General features: G+C 44.2%; 1 protein-coding gene across 1 annotated transcript; it reads right to left on the bottom strand.

Moving 5' to 3' along the window:
* Positions 1-3,267: 3,267 nt before the first annotated feature.
* Positions 3,268-6,089, bottom strand: LOC115403228 (histamine N-methyltransferase A-like). The gene is made up of 7 exons (XM_030112076.1): positions 6,039-6,089; positions 5,689-5,831; positions 5,430-5,482; positions 4,995-5,102; positions 4,195-4,325; positions 3,830-3,923; positions 3,268-3,685 (listed from the first exon to the last, which is right to left on the bottom strand). Exons 2-7 carry the CDS (start codon positions 5,820-5,822, stop codon positions 3,333-3,335), a joined length of 873 nt encoding a protein of 290 aa, XP_029967936.1. The 5' UTR covers positions 5,823-5,831; positions 6,039-6,089; the 3' UTR covers positions 3,268-3,332.
* Positions 6,090-21,187: the final 15,098 nt, after the last annotated feature.

Genomic DNA, 21,187 nt, shown 5'->3' on the forward strand with positions numbered 1-21,187 from the left:
CACCGAGGGAACCGTAGGGGCCGGGTACAGCGTTGATTGGGTGGCAGCTGACAACAGGGTGCCTGGCAATCCGATTCCCAGAAACAGAGACTGAGCCGAAAGACTAAGCTCTCAATTTACCTGTCAATCTCCGTTACCACCCTCACCTATGGCCATGAGATTTGGGTCAAGACCAAAAGGACAAGATCCCAGATACAAATGGCTCAAATGAGCTTCCGCCAAAGGGTGGCTGGGCGCTCCATTAGAGATAGTGTGAGGCGCTCAGTCACCAGGGAGGTACCAAAAACCTCCAACCTGATGGGAGCAGCTGAAACTCAAAGCTGAAATTAAGAGGGTAGGAGTCATCTCTCACCATAGAGTTATCCATCCTTTGTAGCTGTTTACTGTACTGTGCTTCTGGTTGAATCTGAGACTCTCAAATCAAATTGCGAGACCATTTCACAATTTGGTTCAGTTTTTGCTTTTTGAGGATACGTTTCCAAACCATGAAACAAGACAAAAAGATAAACCCGATTCAATAAAAGCACGACAAAACATGGTCAACATCAACAACACCTGTAAATGTTAAAATTGGAAAGTTTTCACTGGCAAAACAGGCGCTAGCGTCCTTTTTTTTGTTCACAGCTTCACTGTTTGCCTCAAAGTTCAGTTTGTTGTCAATGATAGTTCTGAGGTATTTATGTGTGTTGACACACTCCACTATCTGACCTTTTAAAACTGTGGCCTCTTGATTAGAAGCCCTGTTTTTACCAAAGTCAACGATCTTTTGTCTTTTGTTCAGGAAATATTTATGGCACCAGTCCAGAAAATCATTAACAACTGGGCCATGGCTCTTGTCATTGTTCTTCACCCTTGTGGGGATCCAGTGGAGGATGTTGACCTGATCTGAGACAGATCCATTCACTCTCATGTTCTGTGTCCTGTCAGTATAGAATCCAACCCACAAGATTGTTGCTTATGTTAAAATGCTCTAAATGCCTTGAGGCTAAAACGTAGGGGTTGGATTGTATCTAAAGCAGATGAAAAATCAATAAATAAAAAGTCTCGCATGTGATCCTTACCCCTATAGATGTTTAAAAAGCAGATTTAATAAAGTATCAGTTGCATCTTCAACCCCTCTGTTGAATCTATAAGCAAACTGCATGAGATCAAGGTCATGCTCAGCGTTCGTCAGAATTTCAGATCTAACAATTTTCTCAAAACATTTCATTACAATCAATGTCAGTGCAACTGCTCTGAAATCATTGAAAGTCTTGTGAAGAATGATTTATGGGGAAGGGATAACAACAGCATCTTTCCAGACTCTTGGCACATGCTGCCTCTTTAGAGACTGATTAAAAATGTGCTGAAAAAAAAAAGAGCTCAGTAAAGCACAACATTTCAGAAAGTGGCCACGAATGTTGTCAGGACCATAGCGTTTATTTGATTTGAATGAGCAGAAGGATTTTCTAACATCATCTATTTGTTTCTGAGTTAATCGTGTGTGTGTGTGCGTGTGTGTGTGTGTGTGTGTGTGTGTGTGTGTGTGTGTGTGTGTGTGTGTGTGAGTGTTAAGGTGACATTACAACAAAGGCAAAGTAAATCAAGCAGAAGATAACATCAAATCATCAAAGAAGGTTAAGGGCATATGAACTGAATATATAGATATAGCTGAATGTATAGATGCCCTCATGATGTAAGTGTTTAATTCCATGTTTCTGCAGTTATGCCTGATCCCTGAAACCACATGAATCGAGGATGGGTCAGTGAAAAGGGGGTCCAGAGGAGGACAGAGGCTCGATTACTTTCACATTTCTTTGGGTTTCTCTTCTCTCTCAGGAGAATCTGGCGTTGTTCCCAGAAACCTGCCTTGCATAACACATGAACTTTGTGTCTACATCAGAAGCGCATTCAGCTGTGAAACCAGATTCCGGATAAAACTATTAATGCCCTTTCAACTTTTACACCAAGATAAAATTAAAAAATACTGAAAAATAAATAGATGGTACACTTACATCAGAATTTACGTGACAATGATCACACGCCCTATTTAGAAATATAATGTTCACAATTTTCACTTATTGATAAGCGCGAACATTATCTAAAGTGACTTTGAGTAGCTTCAGATGTGATCACAGAATTAATTTTTTATCAAACAACTGCTCAATTTGATGGTTTTCCATTTATAATTTCATGTTCAAAAACAATCTTTCCATTCCATGAAGTTCTAGCCTCATCAAAAACACTGTACACTCCTGTCATTCTCCTGGCAGTTACTCTTATAAGGTTAGACAACTGAATGTATCAGTTTGATAAGTTTAATACTCATATCACCTTATTAGTTTAAACAATCTTATCGCTATGCTAATTACATAAACTTCATTGGGTCATGTGATACCTGCTGTTGTACTGAAGCCAGTTGAGATTATAAATTCAATCAGTTTAATTAATTTACTCTTACTTTTTTGGACATTTTGAAAGAAAAACTCATTGCGAGGCTGATTTAATTACATCCATCTATTAAGTGTACATAGTAAGTCATAGTACATAGTAATCAATCATCGACCTAAAACTGTATACATTAGTCTCCACAAACGTCTCCCCAAGTCTAACATCATGCTTCGGCGGCGCCAATAACTCACATGCAAAAACATTTGCAAACTTTCATGTTGATACTCTGTTTCCAAGTGTTTAGTGCTTTCCTTTTGCTGAATAACTGGAGGCCTAGAGATGTAAGAATCTGTCAGAAAATATGACACTCCCAGATGAGATGCCATAGATTTTTCAAGACCCAAGAGATGTTTTTTTTTTTTTTTTAAATTTTAGTCTGTTATATTTGTTATACAATAAGAGGGGTTCACAGACAGCTCTAAATAATCTTCTGACAGTGTTAGACATGTTGAACTGATGAGCTACAGCGACTTATGAATGGAAAAAAGAAAGAAAACCAAAATGACATCGGCACCAACAGTAGTTTGTAGATCCTCAAGGAAGCAAAATGTTCGATCATGTCCACATTCTTATTTTACTCCATACACAAATGATACAATAATGACTCAGGTCTTGGTTCACTTGATTTTATTTTGTAAAGGCACGATGGAATACCCAGAGGATGTACATAAACAGAATGTTAAGTTTGCGTCACTGAATTACATTGTAGCGACCGATCAGATGGTAAATCATTGCTTCCATTGATGTCTTTATTATGACGTTTGTATTTGTTTATGTCAAAAACCATCTGCGGCAGCTGTTTCACTCAACAAACAGAAACTAAACTGTGTATTATACAATTTTGCAAATGTCAAGAGTAAAGAACAACTGACACGAGAAGACTAGGTTTCTTCAGCATTTACTTATGCATGAACGACAATGCAGCTCAGATTGCTGTTGAATAAAACTTTCCCATCTTCCAGCGTACTGGATTTGTTTCTGAGCAGGTCTAAAATGCCCGCTCTGATTTCTGGGGTGAAGGACTGGCTGAAGTTGTGTGTCTCCGTCATGAAACTCAGCATCCGTTGTCCATTTATGTTACTGGGATCGAAGCACCCGGTGATGTCAAAACGGTTGGGAATCAGATGTTCCTCATACTTCAGGCCCTGTCTCTCCAGGGCAGCAATAACGTCTCCTGCTGAGCGGTAATCTTTGATTGCATTGACACACAGCTCCTTCTTGTAAGTCCTCCACAGAATTTCCCACCCTCCATTGGCTGGATAGTAAAAAAATAAATAAATAAATAAAATAAAATGAAAACAAGACAGACCTTCAGTCATCCTATCATCTTAAATCACAGTTCAGATAGTACTTTAAAGAAAAATCCATCAAAAACGAATTCAAATGAAGCTGTGTTTACCTATTTCAATGATGATCATCAACCGGCCATTTTCTTTCAGCAGACTGTGGTAAAACTTGATTGTTTCATCAAGATCATCCACATAGTAGATCATCTGTTTAGGAGATTATTGAAGACAAAACATTTTCTTTTACCTTTCTGAAGATTGAACATTTCTTTTTCTACTTTGCTGAGATTGAAATATCAAAATGCTGAATGATTATTTCAAGCTCTAATCATTTCGCATGGCAGAAAACACTCACAAACACCTGTTGTGATCGTGAAGGAGCACAGCAGGATTTAGTAATTACCAAGCCTTAACAATTCAATATAGAGACAAAATGAGCAAACTACCCATCAGCGACCTTGAGCCAAAATTCCGATACCTGAATCATGTGGATGAAATCAAACTTCTTCCTGTCTGGCTTTAGTTTCTCCTGCTTTGCGTAGTCCTCACTGTGCATGACGTGCCAGCCAAACGGGATCTTCTGAAGGCTGGGACTCTTTGCTACCAAACCTTGACAGGAAACAATAAAAGCATGGCAACCAGTTAGGAGCATTTGCAATCATGAATAACAGCATTAAGACCACCAGTCGCGGCAATCGATTTCTCCTGTCTTATCAGAAGTGCTGTTAAGGTTAAAAAAAAAAAAAGAAAAAAAAAACCTCTAGAGCACCTCTGGTAGTAAAAACAGAGGCAACAGCTTGAAGCCTCTTTCTTGTTGCTGAGCCATTTCTCAAAATTTCCTTGGCTGAGTCAGGACAAAAAAAGTTAACTGGTAAACTCTCTCTATGCTGATCCAGTTCAGCTGAACTCATTGTATACTTGAGCACTTGTCTTTTAGACCCAAAGCCACATTTGCACAATGTCTAGAAGGCAGGGCGGCATCTTGGATTATCTATAGCACTGAAATGTTGGTTTTTGGATCAGATCACCCAGCTCACCACCCAGATGCCATAAGAACTGACTGTTTACTTGCCCTCTGGGAAACTGCACCATATGAGAGGCCAATCATACACCACTGCCACAAAAAATAAAAACTGATAACTGCACTGACAGCAATAGCAACTTGACAATTATTGCGGAAGTGTTTTAATTTTTCAGATTAAATTTGTCAATGCTTTTCCCACAAGATGTAATGCAAGTCTAAGAAAATATCTCTGATCTCAATCTAAAGTTACATACCTTTGAAGCTGTCAATGAGCTTAGAGCTTCCTTCCACGATGTCAACAGTGATGGGCATTGCAGGGAATGTGGTCTGCAGGAAGGACAGTATCTGTGCATCCATCTCACCTGGTACGAACATATAAACATTTTATCCAAATATATCTTACTGCAGGCATTTGAAAAATCTGAACTCATTTCAGGGTAACTGGTCAAATAAGGTCGAGTCTAATCATTAACTCTGAAGCAGTCGGTTTGTTGATAACATTGATTCATGACTTATCTTGAGCTTTAGGAGGGCCCAGAACAAACAGCCGTTGCTTTGAGAATCATTCTCCCAACAGATTCAGACTGTGCATAAAGATCATACCTGTTTAAGTGGAGCCCTTCATGTGGCTTATGGTGGCTGCTGCAAACTATTACCATATTACAAATTCAAACGATGATGTACTATACCTCCTCCGCTTCCAACACCAAGAATATCCAGGTTCTTTTTTTCTTTTGCAATTCTGTAAAACACAAACCACACACACACTATTAAATTTGTGCATGCAAGAAATCACATGCAAATTCATCTTCTTGTAAATGAACGTTCTGAAAGGGACATTGAGACAACACTTATACATTTTGCCCAAATCAGGGAACAACATAAACAGATATCAGATTAGATTGAACTTTGTCATTACACATGTTCAAGTACAAGGTAACAAAATACCGCTGGAATTCTTGTGGCAGAAGGTTGTGCACAGCCTTAATCATGGCTTGGTGCTCTCCAGACTGCTGCAGGTAGAACTGAAATTTGTCAACAGTGTCCCCCTCATAACAAGTCTGCTGTGCTTCTGAGGCCATGGCTGATTCCTGCATCAGAAAACATATGATAGGAAGAAATAACATTTTCAGAGAAGGCTGAAGTTCCTTTTATAGACTTTTAGAAGATAATCAAATGACTCTCTCATACAAACTGCTGCAAGAAAAGAAACTTCTGAATGCATACAATAATTGGTTGAAATAAAGTGATAAATCTTGAGATAAAATAAAACCATTAGAAAAAAAATTCTCCATTACCTTGATAACTTGCAAATGGTGGAAGAGGTAAGTTTGGTTCTTGCAGCCTTGTATAAACAGCAGCTCAAACAGTGTGGCTCTGCTTTCTGCCTGTGAGCTTCATGTGGGCGTATAAGGGAGGGGGTCAAGTCTGGACCAAGTCTTTCAGCAGTTGGTCAGAGTTACATTATTAAACTATTAGCATTGCAATGCCACTTTTCATTTTATCTCACATTTATGAGCAGGTTGATGGCTAGATGGATGGATGGATGGATAAACCTTGATAAAACTTTCTTTTTTTAGAAAAAGTCCTTCTCCTCCTCAAACCCTCTTTTTAAAATGGAATGGTTTGGTCCTGTCTCTGAATCAGGGGTCAGCAGTTCAACAGCAACACAAACCTCAGCCTTTGAAATGAGGGTAGACTGCCATAAACATTCAGAGGAACTAAAGAAAAGAGGTCAGTCCTGCTGTGAAGCTTTGAAACTGACGCCCCTGCCCCTTCCTCTTTCTGTGTGTGTGTGTGTGTGTGTGTGTGTGTGTGTGTGTGTGTGTGTGTGTGTGTGTGTGTGTGTGTGTGTGTGTGAACAAATAACTTGATAATGATAATAGGCCAATTAGTTTCATGGAGTGACCATTGTTATTGAATGCACCAAATGCATACAATGCTTCACGTTAACAGTTTTTCATATGATTCCTGACTTTGCAATGACGTCAAGTGAACTGGTCTCACAGAGCTGAGTATACCAAGGTCTGTCCTGAAGAGGAGGTGCTGCATACTGGGGAACTTCACAGTGATCCAGAAACAACCAGACCTCTGGGAAATGTTCCCGCCTGCCGATACATCCCTGCCGAGACCCCTGGGAGGCGGCTATTAACCTGTTAACTCCACCGTGAGAAGTCCCGCTGACTTCATAGCTTTAACGACGATAATGAGTGTTTACATTTTGCTCGTCTCGTCGCTGACATTTAATCAACGTTGGCGAACGTTTGGAACGCTATACATAGTAAATCAGCTGCCTGTGACTGTCGCCAAGCTCAACAGCTGCAGCTGCGTGTGTCACAGGCCTGCTTCCATCTGATGCAGGATGAAAGATGGCATCTATATGTGCGCTGAATTATTTTTACACCTGTGACTAATGCTCCCCTCACAGTCATTACAGCAATCACACCAGCAGAACATAGAAAACGTATAGGATCAATTTCTTTTAGACTGTAAGGGTGAGTGAGCCACCTATATTATGTCAATTTTGTTGCCCAGCTTTTGATTGTCTTCCTCATGATGAGGAACTTAGAATTAATTAAATAGCAAAGGGCAGATCAGCACCTCAGATTGATCTGGTGTAAAAGACCGAGAAAAGTAACAGGTCTGGTCAGAAGTGCCATGACAAATAAAATGTACTGTTGACCATGCCTTTTCATGAAACCACCTCAGGGTTGTGTTGTCTCATCATCAGTGGCTGAGTCACCGCTGAAAGCACCAAGATACAGAAGTCAAGTAAACGTGACTTACAAAGTTCAGTACCAATTAGTTTGACACCATGTATAACGAATCAGGCAGGATTACTAAACGGCACTTTTACATGCTGTGTAGAAATAACACCGGACCCCACCTCTTCTTCAGTATTGGTGCCAATTTTTTTTTTTGTTTGTTTGTTTGCGCATATGGCACACATGGTGTAGTAATCACTTGGCAGGACAACAGGGTGTGTCATCCTTCCTAATGAGAAATGATGACAACTATATTATTAAACCATAATTAATGCTGGACATTTGCAAGCATGTGCTTCTTTTTTGGGGACCACTCAACCTGTCCTCTAGTGCCACCATAAGGCCATTTTATGTTTTTTTTCTATTTGAATTTTTTCCTTTTTTGTTTATATATTTACCTGAATGAATTCACATTAGCAGTCTGTCCACTGACTTTTACAGGATCAACACAGCAGTGATCCCAGTCTGATATGTTGTATTTTACCAATTTTTTGCAAGTCGTCAATCAATACATGTTTGTATATTTCAAACCTTCACTCTTTGAGCACAAAGGTAATTAGAGATGCTGTCACACAAAAGAAAAAAAAAAGAAAATTAGGCATTCTCTTTCCTTCTTCTGAACTTGGTTTCTCTTAACTTTCGATGTGAACCCAGCTGACCTGAGCTGAAAGCAACTTATATCACTGACAGTTCACCAGTTCATCCCAGGATAAAGACAGAGAGACCAACAGCCACATATAGTCATACTTGAGGGCGGTTTAGAGTAACCAATGAAACCCACAGAGCAGCTGTTGGAGTTTGTTGGAGCACCAAGTTCTAAACTACAGGTGTGTTCCACACATGCATCCTTCCTTACAACTATCACATTTGATACCACTGAAACTACAGGAGGAAGCAGGGTGCAATCTGAACAGAGCAATCACAGCCAGACAGACCACGGCGCACACTCAATATTCTCATGCTAATCACTACATCGCCATGCAGCATGCACACATTCAAACCAGTTGAAAATATGTCTTACTTGCGGCTAAATTTGACAATAAATGGGATTTTCCGTTCTCCCATATTGTCTCCATTTCTACACATTAAGTCCCGTCTTTGGAGTTTCGCTTCCTCCAACAACAAACAAGATACAGGAATAGATTCAAAAAGTGAAGTGATTTTCTATTGAAGTTGCAGTACAGAGTTTGATCATAAATATAACTGCTGAATGCAAAGACAGTAGAAGTATGTGATAAGTAATAAATCTTTAAATTATGACTTAAGTAGGCCACAGAGAACTGTTCATCTCAAGACCATCCTCGATTGAAAAAAGCCTGCGTGCATCGCTTTGCAATCCTTTCAATGTTTCAACAATGGGTGGACTTCTAGGCAGCGTGATATCTTTTATTATCCCATATGTCATGGTTACATAACTGTCATTGTCCTATTGATTGGTAACTGGATGCCTGGAGGAGCAGTCCTATCGAAGCCTGTGAGCAGCAGATAATAGGGAAAACAAGAGTGTATGAAAAGCTATTCAATCGGAGTAAATGTACCGAGTCTCAAGCTTTTACTTGAATTGTTCAAATGACCACACGATGAAATAATGTTCTACACTGGTGGCAAAAAATACCACAGAGGACTACTTTGATACATTTCTGTGTGTTTGAATTACAGTATGTGGTTAAGGAAGTAAAGCCAAAAAAAACAAGCAACATGGCATCTCAAGGCTATATATTAATCCTCCTACAGTCCACTGTAGTTTCATATTCTTCAGTTTCAGGTGTGCTTAGGTTTGGGTTTTTAAATCACAAAGATGATCAATTTCTTTGTCAAAACTCGTATGTTGCTGCCTTCAGTGACCAAGACTTACCTCAAGATGGTGCCAACAGCTTAGCTATATCGCGGATGGCTGCTGCAGATGCACGGAGGCGGGACACTTCAAACAGATGCTGCCACAATTATAGTATTTATCCAATCAGTCCTGACACAAATCTATCAATAGGTCAACATGCCATAACAGATATATAGACACACCCTGCATGAAAAAGCAACGCTGCTGATATACAAGCAATACTAATGATCCGATATGGTGTCTGAGGAGGTCGATGGTAATATGGGGGGGCCCTCAGGGAACAATGTTAATGTCGTCCCTATTCTCTCCCTACACTTCTGACATTTCCACCTGCAGAAAATCTCAGATGTCACAGTCCTCATCAGACACGTAGCTGGGAATGAAAAGGAATGCAGGGGAAGTATCCTGCCCTCTGCATGAACTGAATGCTTTGGCAGTAAGCTAAACACCTTTTGCCCATCAAAACTCTGAAGACAGTTATCCAGTTGACCTCAGGTTTATTGACTTGAAAAAGGGTAAAACTGTAACACACAAATAACACCCAATAAACTTCCTTACAATCAACCACTAATCACTCATTCTAATATGCACAGATATAAAACAATAATGAGCAGTACAATTCACCACAAAAGAAATCCTTACAATGTATCTCCAATGAAAACAAGCCCAAACATAGCAGCAAATGACCACTAGGTGGCAGCAATCAACCATAAGCCCAAAGAGCTAGCTTGAATTCTGGTATTAGCATGTTACATTCATCTTGTTGTCTAACTTCACAAAATCACAATCTTTCACAAAACAATGATAGATAATGTAAGTTAAGGTTATGATGAACGCATTAACACTGGTAAAACAAGTTACATACCAACGATGCTGCGGATGGCATTAGATGAAAGTTGAAGTGACACAGTGGGCAAAGATGACTGTTTCTAGCGATCTCAGCACTTCCTACTTCCTGTTTCCTGTTTGGTCACATGACCCACAAAACATTTTAATACATTTTAAATATAACTTTTATGCTTCAAAAACATTGGAATAGATATGAAACAGATTTCTAAGTGAAAAGAAAAGACATAGAAAAGGAATTAAATGTAACAAAATTGTAAACAAAAACATTAGTGCCAGCACACTCCCCGTCTGGCAGATAAAACTGCCACCATAAAAAAGGTTCTGTAACAGTCCTTACTGTTTCTTAATGGGGGCAATAAGGAGGACAGTTTCGGTAACAGGACGCTGGTAGAGTTTAGTCCCGTCTTTTCTGGAGACCTTGATCTCGACTTTGCGTACCTTGCCGTCTTTGCTGGGAATTACTTGTGTTATCAGTCCCAGTGGCCACTCGTTTCTTTGAAGTCGGTCATCTTTGAGAAGTACGACGCTCCCCGGTTGAAGATTTGGGATGTGAGCCTGCCATTTCTTCCTCGGCTGCAACGATGCAAGGTATTGCTTCTTCCATCTGTCCCAGAAGGTATGAGCCAGATGTTGGACTCTGCGCCATTGGGATTTGTGGAGATCTTTAACCCAGTCTCCAGGAGGGGCTGAAGGAAGGCTCACTTTCTGGGTCAGGAGGGTTGCGGGTGTGAGAAGGAGAGGGTCTTCAGGATCACTTGACACTGGGACAAGAGGTCTAGCATTGATGATGGCAGAGACCTCGGCCATCAGCGTGGTAAGTGCTTCGTGAGTCAGCTTTGAAGTTCCGAGTTGGAGGAACATGGAGTCGAGGATCCTTCGAGCCACTCCAATCATCCTCTCCCATGAACCCCCCATGTGAGAGGCGTGGGGTACGTTGAACTTCCATGTGCACCCTTGGTCCAGGAGGAATTTCTCCACTGAAGCGTTGTCGATGTTCGATGGAATCTGCAGCTCTTTACAGGCACTGACGAAGTTGGTCCCTCGATCGGAACGAATGAGCTTCACTGGACCCCTAATAGCGAGGAAACGGCGGAGGGAGTTGATAAAGCTGGAGGTATCGAGTGATTCGACCACTTCTATGTGGACTGCTCTGATGCTCATACAGGTGAATAACACTGCCCACCGTTTGCTTTGAGCAAGGCCACCCCTTGTACGACGCGAAGCCACTGCCCAAGGACCGAACACATCCAGACCGACGTTTGTGAATGGCGGTTCGGTAGAGAGACGATCTGCTGGAAGATCCGCCATCTTCTGTGTCTGAGGAGCACCACGCAGTCTGCGGCACATGACACATCCATGAATTAGACTGCTCACCCACCTTTTGCCACCGACAATCCAGAAGCCAGCTGTCCGTATAGCGCCCTCTGTAAACAGACGTCCCTGGTGTTGAGTTTTCTCATGGTAGTGCCGAATCAAAAGCGTTGCCACGTGATGCTTTCCGGGAATGATGAGAGGGTTTTTCTGCTCTTGCTGAAGTTCTGCTTCTCTGACACGACCTCCAACTCTCAGAAGGCCATTAGCGTCAATGAAGGGATCGAGATTTTTCAGAGGACTGTCCTTCGAAACATTCTCTTTCTTCCTCAAACAGGCATACTCTGCAGTGTAGGTTTCTTGTTGAACTGCTTGGATAATGATTCTTTTGGACTGAGAGAGTTCATTGGTGGATATGGCTGTATGACAGAGGTGCCAGCCTTTGCAGCGACCGGCTTCGGTGGCAGAGTTCTTCTGGAAGAGCCGGGCAACATGGATGAGTCGGGCGATTGCGTAGTTCAACGAGTTCCAGGAAGAGAACTTGGCAAAGCGCTGAGATCCCAGTTGTTTGCTTGATGTGGTCGTACTCATTGTAGACACCAATGGACGGATGTCGGGATCTGATGATGGGTCCACCAGCTCGAAGATGTCTTTGTCAGGTTGGACTTGAGCATGCTGCTTCAGGAATGCTGGCCCACTCAGCCAGTTGGTGGATTGGAGGCGTGCTGCAGTAACAGATCGAGTGGCAATGTCAGCAGGATTCAGTTCTGTGGACACATACTGCCACTGCTCCGGGCGAGAGTATCTCCTGATCCGCTGTACACGATTACTGACGTAAACGTAGAAACGCCTGGTGTCATTCTTAATGTAGCCTAACACTACCCTACTGTCACTGTAAAAGGTAGTGTCGTCCAGGTCCACATCGATCTCTGAAGTAATGAGTTCAGCGAGATCTACTGCCAGAACGGCTGCACACAGCTCAAGCCTCGGGATGGTATGTTCAGGGAGAGGAGCTAGCTTAGCCTTCCCCATGACGAAGCCAACGTGGATGGAACCCTTTGCGTCTGTAAGTTTGAGATACGCTACTGTGGCGATTGCTTTTGTTGAGGCATCACAAAAGACACATAACTCTCTATGTGACACTGTAGAGAGAGAAATGTCTGCGTATAGACGTGGTATCTGGAGGCTGCTGAGGTCATCCAGTGATGATCGCCATGTTGTCCACGTCTCCTCCATTTCTTGAGGGAGAGGCGCGTCCCAGTCACTGTGGTCTTGTGTGAGCTCTCGGAGGATGGCTTTCCCTTGGACGGTAACTGGGGCGATAAACCCAAGGGGATCGTAGACACTGTTTACCGTTGAGAGGACTCCTCGACGGGTGAACGGTTTCTCTTTATCACCTATCTTGAAGGTGAAAGTGTCACTCATGAGGTCCCAGTTGAGGCCCAAACTGCGTTGCATGGGAAGGGCATCGGAGCCGAGATCCAGATTCTTGAAGTCACTGGCATGGTCACGAGATGGGAAGGCTTCCATTACCTCTCTTCTGTTTGAAGCGATTTTGTGGAGTCGCAAGTTTGAGTCAGCCAAAGTGTCTTGTGTTCTTTTGAGCAGATCTACTGCTGTTTCGACTGTAGGGAACGACTTTAAGCCATCATCGACGTAGAAGTCTCGATTGACGAAGAGCTTGACATCAGGGTCTCCTTCCTCTACACTCTTCCGGAGACAGTAGACAGCCACTGCGGGGGAGGGACTGTTCCCGAAGACGTGGACCCTCATGCGGTATTCGATGACGTCTTTGGATGGGTCATTGTCTTTGAACCACATGAACCTCAAAAAGTTTCGGTCTTCTTCCTTGACGAGGAAACAGTGGAACATTTGTTCGATGTCAGCTGTGACTGCCACCGCTTCTCTGCGGAACCTGAGAAGAACGCCGATCAGACTATTATTAAGGTCAGGACCAGTCAGTAAGACGTTGTTCAGAGAGACACCTTGGAACTGAGCACTTGAGTCGAAAACCACGCGGATGCTGCCGGGTTTTCTGGGATGATAAACACCGAAGATAGGTAAGTACCAGCGTTCCTCGGACTCCTTCAGTTCAGGGGCCACTTCTGCGTGTTTGTTCTGGAAAATCTTTTCCATGAAGGCGAAGAAGTGCTGCTTCATCTCTGGCTTCTTTTCTAGGCTCCGTCTGAGTGATGACAGTCGATTTGAGACTTGAGCTTTGTTGTCAGGAAGACGAGGCCTTGGTGTCTTGAATGGCAGCGGAGCTACCCAGCTGTTCTCTTCATCTTTCTTTAAGTTCTTTTCCATAATTTTTAGGAACGAGATATCATCGATGGAAGAGGCTACCTTGTTGTCATCTTTGGTCTGCTGAAACACTGTAGAGCCCAACTGCTCATCTCTCCTGTTGCAGGTAAGCGTTTCCATATTTTGTGCTTTAGGCTGGTCTGCGTTCTTGAATGGACTATATTTTTCCTTCACTTGAAAGACGTTCGGACAAGGCTCGAAGATGGTGGGGCGTTTGTTGTCTGTGGTTCTTGTATACAGCGCACTTACTGTCTCAGGTTTGTGAAGACCTCCCAAGCACACGTTCCCGACAATAACCCATCCTAGATCGAGTTTCTGAGCATAAGGACTATCTGGAGGGCCGTTCAACTGCTTGCGCACTTTGTGGACAGCGATGATGTCTCTCCCAAGGAGCAGCATGATCGGTGCATTTTGTTCAAGCTCTGGGATGAGGTGAGCCATTGACTTTAGGTGAGGGTGGCCGTACGCTGCACTGGGTGTTGGAATTTCCATTCTGTTGTTAGGGATATCATTGCATTCTACGAGCGTTGGTAGAGCAAGACTGACCTTTCCATCCAATGATTCGATCTGGTAGCCCGTAGCTCTTCTCCCCATGGCCTCTGTCACGCCCGAACAGGTACGAAGGGAGTATGGAGAGGTTGGACCTTGGACGTTGAAGGTGTCGAAGAACTCGGAACAAGCTAGGGATCTGTTGCTGTGTTCATCAATGATTGCATAGACCTTCTTCATTTTCTCGGGATGATTTACTGGATAGATCTTAACAAGACTGATTTTGGAGCACGATCTGTCACTTTGGTCGCCGCCACAAACTTTGGTGCAGTTGGTGGTGACTTCTGAAGATGGTGTAGGAGCTGGCTCCCCGCCATGCTCTTTCAGGGCCGAAGTCTCTTCAGCGTTTGGTGCAGGTCCAGGGTGAAGGGCGGAAATATGTTTCTCACTTCCACACTCTGTGCACGTGGCTGTATACTTGCAATCCTTAGCCATGTGTTTTGTAGATGTGCAACATTTGTAGCAGATCCTATTGTCTTTCAGGAAAGCTCTCCTCTCTTCAATCGGTTTTTCGCGAAAAGCCCGGCACTTTCGCAGTAGGTGGGGCTTCTTATGGATGGGGCACTGACGGTCCAAATTCTCGGCCACTGCAGTTTGTTCAATAGCAGATACATTGGTCTTGTGGACTGAGATTTCTTTGTGCCTTTGAGCTTTAAAGGTCCTCTCTGGTTTTTGAATGTCGACTTGACAAGTGAAGTTGAAACTCGGATCGTTCCTGATTTTAGCTTGTTGGGATATGAAGTCTACAAAAACGTTGAAGGGTGGGAATGACACCTGGTAGCGTTCTTTGTAGCTGGATCCAACGGTCAGCCACTTCTCTTGTAGGTTAAAAGGAAGCTTCTGAACAAGAGGGTTTATTCCTCTGGGTGTGTCAAGGTAATGCAGGCCTGGAAGGTTTCCATCGGTCTTAGCGGCCTCCATCTCCATTACAAGGTCACTGAGCTCGTGCAGCTTTGTATAGTCTCTGCTTGAGATTTTTGGGAAAACTGTTGATGCGTTGGAAGAGGGCATCTTCGATTACCTCGGGAGCGCCGTAACATGCATCCAGTCTGTCCCATATCATCTTAAGTCCTCTCTCTGGGTGATTGACGTTGACAGCCCTGATGCGCTTAGCATGCTCACTCGATTCTTTGCCCAGCCACTTAACCAGCAGATCCATTTCCTCGCTGTATGTCAGATTGAGCCCCCTCACTGAGTTCTGAAATGACTGTTGCCAGGCCCTGTAACTCTGTGGCTGGTCGTTAAATTGGGTCAGTCCCGTGGTAACCAGTTCACGACGAGCGAAGTATCTGACGACATCATTTATGCTTGATTGGTCGTGGGAAACGTGTTGAGGGGCGTGGCTAGACACAGTGATTTGAGGTGAACCCTGGTTTCTGGCCCGTACTCCATATCCAACATTATGGACTTGTGCTCCATCTCGGGGGAGAGGCATGGCTGTGGTGTGCTGTGACTGATTATTATCATGTTCAGGGGGCACACATAGTTGCTGGGTTGCCTCTGTGTACAACTGGCCAGTTTCATCATGGGGGAGTAGATGTTGGATAGGGACTGAGTACTCTGTTGTCTGGTTTGCGACATATTCTTTAGTTCGCTCTTGAGGATTTAGAGAAGCCTGATCAAGCTTAATTTGGCTATTTTCCCTTTCATTGTCATCAACAGCCGCCTCTAGAATCTCTGCTTCGGCGACAGCTGCAGCTGTTTCTTTCTCCATAGACAACTTTTCTATTGTCGCCTTTAGCCGTGCTTCCTCCATTTTCAGAGACATTTCCTTTTCTGCAAAGGCCAGGCGTGCCTTTGCTGCCTCCGCTTTGGCACGGGCTATGGCAGCGGCTGCTTCAGTGGATGATCGAGATGACCGAGACGATCTTCTAGAACACGATGCCTCGGATCTAGTTTTTAATGACTCTGCTTTGTCCATGTTCACTGATAACTGTTTATCTTCTGCCGAGAAGCCGTTGTTTTACTATCCTGCCCTCTGCATGAACTGAATGCTTTGGCAGTAAGCTAAACACCTTTTGCCCATCAAAACTCTGAAGACAGTTATCCAGTTGACCTCAGGTTTATTGACTTGAAAAAGGGTAAAACTGTAACACACAAATAACACCCAATAAACTTCCTTACAATCAACCACTAATCACTCATTCTAATATGCACAGATATAAAACAATAATGAGCAGTACAATTCACCACAAAAGAAATCCTTACAATGTATCTCCAATGAAAACAAGCCCAAACATAGCAGCAAATGACCACTAGGTGGCAGCAATCAACCATAAGCCCAAAGAGCTAGCTTGAATTCTGGTATTAGCATGTTACATTCATCTTGTTGTCTAACTTCACAAAATCACAATCTTTCACAAAACAATGATAGATAATGTAAGTTAAGGTTATGATGAACGCATTAACACTGGTAAAACAAGTTACATACCAACGATGCTGCGGATGGCATTAGATGAAAGTTGAAGTGACACAGTGGGCAAAGATGACTGTTTCTAGCGATCTCAGCACTTCCTACTTCCTGTTTCCTGTTTGGTCACATGACCCACAAAACATTTTAATACATTTTAAATATAACTTTTATGCTTCAAAAACATTGGAATAGATATGAAACAGATTTCTAAGTGAAAAGAAAAGACATAGAAAAGGAATTAAATGTAACAAAATTGTAAACAAAAACATTAGTGCCAGCACAGGAAGGTTTCTGAAACTGTATTAGCTGGAGCGAGCTCAACCCTGTGCACATTAAGGCAACGTATTCAAGATGAAGGAAATGGTGATCGACTTCCATAGGGATTCAAAAGGCTACGCTAAAAGTACTGGCTGGAAGAGGAGAGATCTCATCACTCAAATTTTAGCGTCACTGCATTGGCTTCCTGTCAAATCTAGAACAGAATTTAAAATCCTTTTAACTTAACAAGGAGGCTCTGTCATATCTTACAGAGCCGTTAGTCTCATATTACCCAGAACACTTGGTTCTCAGAGTGCTGGCTTACTAGAGGTTCCTAAATTTTCTAAAAGGAGAACAGGAAGCAGAGTGTGAGAAGGTAACAGCCCCTTCTCATTTAGAACTGAGACTCTCTCACGTGTGACGGTGGGGAGTGTGGCGGAAGTGAGGAGTGGCGTGGCTGCCGCTGGAGTGCGGGTAGTACCCACTACCCCCTGAGGACACATACAAGCAGAAACGCCACGAAAGTACTCACCACACACACTTCCTTCTCCTCTCTCTTTGCCCAGCTGATACTAGCGGAGCTTGCCAGCTGGAGAAACTGTACTTCATCAGGCTGAGGCAGGGAGGAGCAGTCCATTGTGCGAGGGGGGAGCACAACTGTGTATTTATTGTAAATACTCATGTTTCAGATATTGATTTATGGGGAAGATCATCTGTGGTGCACAATTGAAGTTATATTTTCATTTATTTCAACATATCGCTGAGGACTTTGTAAAAATATTTTCATAAATATTAATAAGATGATCCGACACCCCTCCTAGAATTTTGGTTTGATCCAGCCCAGGGATTGGTTGATTAGGTCTGGGCTGGAGTTATTTAAGGAGGATCGTGGGGAAGTCAGGGGGAGCTCCTGTGAAGCTGACAGTTTGGAGAGGCCTCTGTCAACAGCCTTTCCCCTGCGGAGCATTTCCGCTCGCCCCATAGCTCACGCCCTGCTGCAGTTATTTTCCCGGGTAGGCATACCTGAAGAAATGCTCACCGATCAGGGTACAGCTTTCTTATCTAAGACCCTTAAGCAGGTGTATAGTCTATTAGGCATACGGGGCTTGCGAACCACTCCATACCACCCTCAGACTGATGGTCTTGTTGAACGCTTCAATCAAACTCTAAAGAGCATACTGAGGAAGTTTGTGGCAGCCAATGGAAAGGACTGGGATCGTTGGCTGCCCTACTTCCTCTTTGCTTATTGTGAGGTTCCTCAGGCTTCCACTGGCTTCTCACCGTTTGAACTACTGTATGGGAGACAGGTGAGAGGTCCGCTGGATGTGTTGAAAGAAGTCTGGAAGGGACCTGGCACTCCCGAGACGCAGAGCATCCTGGCCCATGTCCTCAAGATGCGGCACAAGATGGAGGAAATGACAGAGCTGGTGCGGGCTAACCTGGAGCAGACGCAGTCGGGCCAAAAGGCCTGGTATGACAGGGCTGCCAGGCAACACAACCTCCAGCCTGGGCAGAAGGTTCAGCTTCTCCTGCCCACGTCAGAAAACAAGCTTCTGGCCCAGTGGCAGGGGCCCTACGAGGTGGTGCGGAAGATGGTCCAGCTACCTATGAGGTGGACATGCCAGGGAGAAGGAAACCACGGCAGACCTTCCATGTCAACCTTCTCAAAGAATGGCATGAGCGGCAGCCAAGACTTCAGTTCCGAGTGCAGACTGTGGTGGAGGAGGAGGAGTGACCAGGGCAGTTCTTCCCAACCAGCCAGCAAACAGCCGCCATGGACACCACATCTGTCCTCCCACCAGCAGAAGGAGTTGGCAGGGATCATTCCCCTGGGGCTGTTTAAGGAGACCCCAGGCTACACCACAGTGGTGGAACACTCCATCCCTCTCAAGGACCTCAAACCTCTTCGCCAGAGGATGTATCGGGTGCCAGAACGTCTGTTACCGTGTTTGAAGGCTGAAGTGGAGGACATGCTGGGTGTAATTGAGAGGTCGACCCGTGAGTGGAGCAACCCAGTGGTGTTGGTGCCAAAGAAGGATGGGAAGATGTGCTTTTGCATGGACTTTCGGCGAGTGAATGCCCAGTCCCACTTTGATACATATCCCATGCCTCGGCTTGAGGACCTGATTGAGAGGCTGGGTAAAGCGTCCTTCATTACCACTTTGGACTTATGCAAGGGCTACTGGCAGGTGCCCCTGGCCAAGGAGGTCAGGCCATACACTGCCTTTCGTACGCCCCAAGGACTTTTTCAATTTATCGTCATGCTGTTTGGCCTGCAGGGGGCACCAGCCACGTTTCAGAGACTAATGTACATTGTGCTGGCTGGTACAGACTCTTTTGCAGTAGCATACCTGGACGACATCGTGGTGTACAGTGCCACCTGGGAGGACCACCTACGCCATCTTGGGGAGGTGCTCCAACGCATCCATCAGGCAGGTCTGACCATCCATCTGCTGAAGTGTGCCCTCGCCACGCAGGAAGTATGATACCTCGGCCATGTTTTAGGCCGGGGTGTGATCCGACCCCAGAAAGACAAGGTCCAGGCGATACTGGACTGCCCAAGGCCCCAGACCAAGAAGGATGTCCGGTCGTTCCTGGGTCTGGTACTGCCAGTTTGTGCCGGATTTTGCCCGACGTGCAGCTCCCCTGTCGGACCTGACTTGGAAGTCAGGCACCCCTCTGATCCAGTGGGGGAAGGAGCAGGAGAGGGCGTTCCAGGACCTGAAAGAGGCGCTCTGTAAGGACCCGGTGTTGCAGAGTCCGGACTTCGAACAGGCCTTCACCGTTCAGACCGATGCGTCCGGGGTTGGTCTTGGGGCGGTGCTCCTCCAAGGGGATGGGGAGGACCAGAAGCCGGTGGCATACATAAGCTGCAAGCTGTTCCCTAGGGAGACTCAATATGCAGCAGTGAAACTGGAATGCTTGGCTGTCAAATGGGCCCTTGACAGTTTGAAGTATTACCTACTGGGCAGAGACTTTACCCTAGAAACCAGATGGCTGGAGTTATTTAAGGAGGATCATGGGGAAGTCAGGGGGAGCTCCTGTGAAGCTGACAGTTTTGAGAGGCCTCTGTCAACAGCCTGTTGGGAGGGTGTGTGACTCTAAACCTGCAAATAAACCGAAGATTTTGCAAAGAACCTCTGAACCTCCACCTCATTTCTCTGCTAAACCTCTTCCAACCTGAACTAGGCAAGCTGATCCCAAGTTGGGGTGACCACGCGGTCGCTCACACAGAGTTTTCAGCCATCAGGCTGCTCTCATGTGGAACCAGCTCCCAGTTTCAGCAGGAAAGATTGACAGAGTCTCTACTGTTAAAACTTGTGTTTATTAGAACTTAAAGTTGAAGCTGGTTCAGGACACCCTGTAACAGTGTGTAGTTAATCTACAATAGGTTTAGATTGCTGTAAGACCTTACTTTGTACATATTTCATTACATGTCTAACATTGTCTCTTACAGTCTGTGCTCTTTCTCTCCGAGTCTTTCAGCAGGATCTGACAGTGGGGATGGAAGTTGATCTGAACCTCCTGTAACAATCCAGTCTGCAGTGAGAGCATTATTTTCCCATCCTGTAACAATCTGTATCTTGCTTTTTGTTGCTGCTCATCATTTTCTTTTTCAATCTCCCAAACAGAACATCAGTGACTTCGACAGGTTTATTTCCATTTTTTTCTTTCACCTTTGCTCATGCTTGGTCATGATGAATAGTTGGTGTTTTCTGTATAAAACTGCCTTGAAATGACTGTCTTGTTGATGGTATGATGTTAAACTCTAAAGCCTTCACTTACATCAGTGAGCATCCAGTAACAGATCGCTGGAACCGAGTAATATTGATAGTTGACTGTTCACCTCACACTAAATAGACTGATCAAAAACTGATGTCCTGTACAGGAAGTGCCAGAGCAGATGCCATGTATTCAGGAGGACGAGGTCCTTTGGCATATACAGCACTTCTCATGACAGAGGCTGCATCTGCCATCTATGAAGTGGTCTGTTAGATGCACAGAGACAGAGGAAGGTTTGGCAGACTAGTGAAGAGGACCAGCACTGTGCTGCAATATTCTTTGGACTCTGGAAGAATTGGTTGAGAACAGGAAGCTTGCAAAGCTGACGTGCATCATAGACAATAGCTCCCACCCACTGAGCTCTGAGCAACTCCTTCA

This window comes from Salarias fasciatus, chromosome 16 (genome assembly GCF_902148845.1).
Source record: "Salarias fasciatus chromosome 16, fSalaFa1.1, whole genome shotgun sequence".
Lineage (NCBI taxonomy): Eukaryota > Metazoa > Chordata > Actinopteri > Blenniiformes > Blenniidae > Salarias > Salarias fasciatus.

What these genes read in the sequence shown, in the direction of transcription:
- LOC115403228 (XM_030112076.1), bottom strand. Translation starts at nt 5,822, where the DNA reads ATGGCCTCAGAAGCACAGCAGACTTGTTATGAGGGGGACACTGTTGAC. An exon ending in TGGTGTTGGAAGCGGAGGAG is followed by an intron (nt 5,103 to 5,429) that starts GTATAGTACATC and finishes TGTTCGTACCAG; the next exon opens with GTGAGATGGATGCACAGATA. An exon ending in GCTCATTGACAGCTTCAAAG is followed by an intron (nt 4,326 to 4,994) that starts GTATGTAACTTT and finishes TTTCCTGTCAAG; the next exon opens with GTTTGGTAGCAAAGAGTCCC.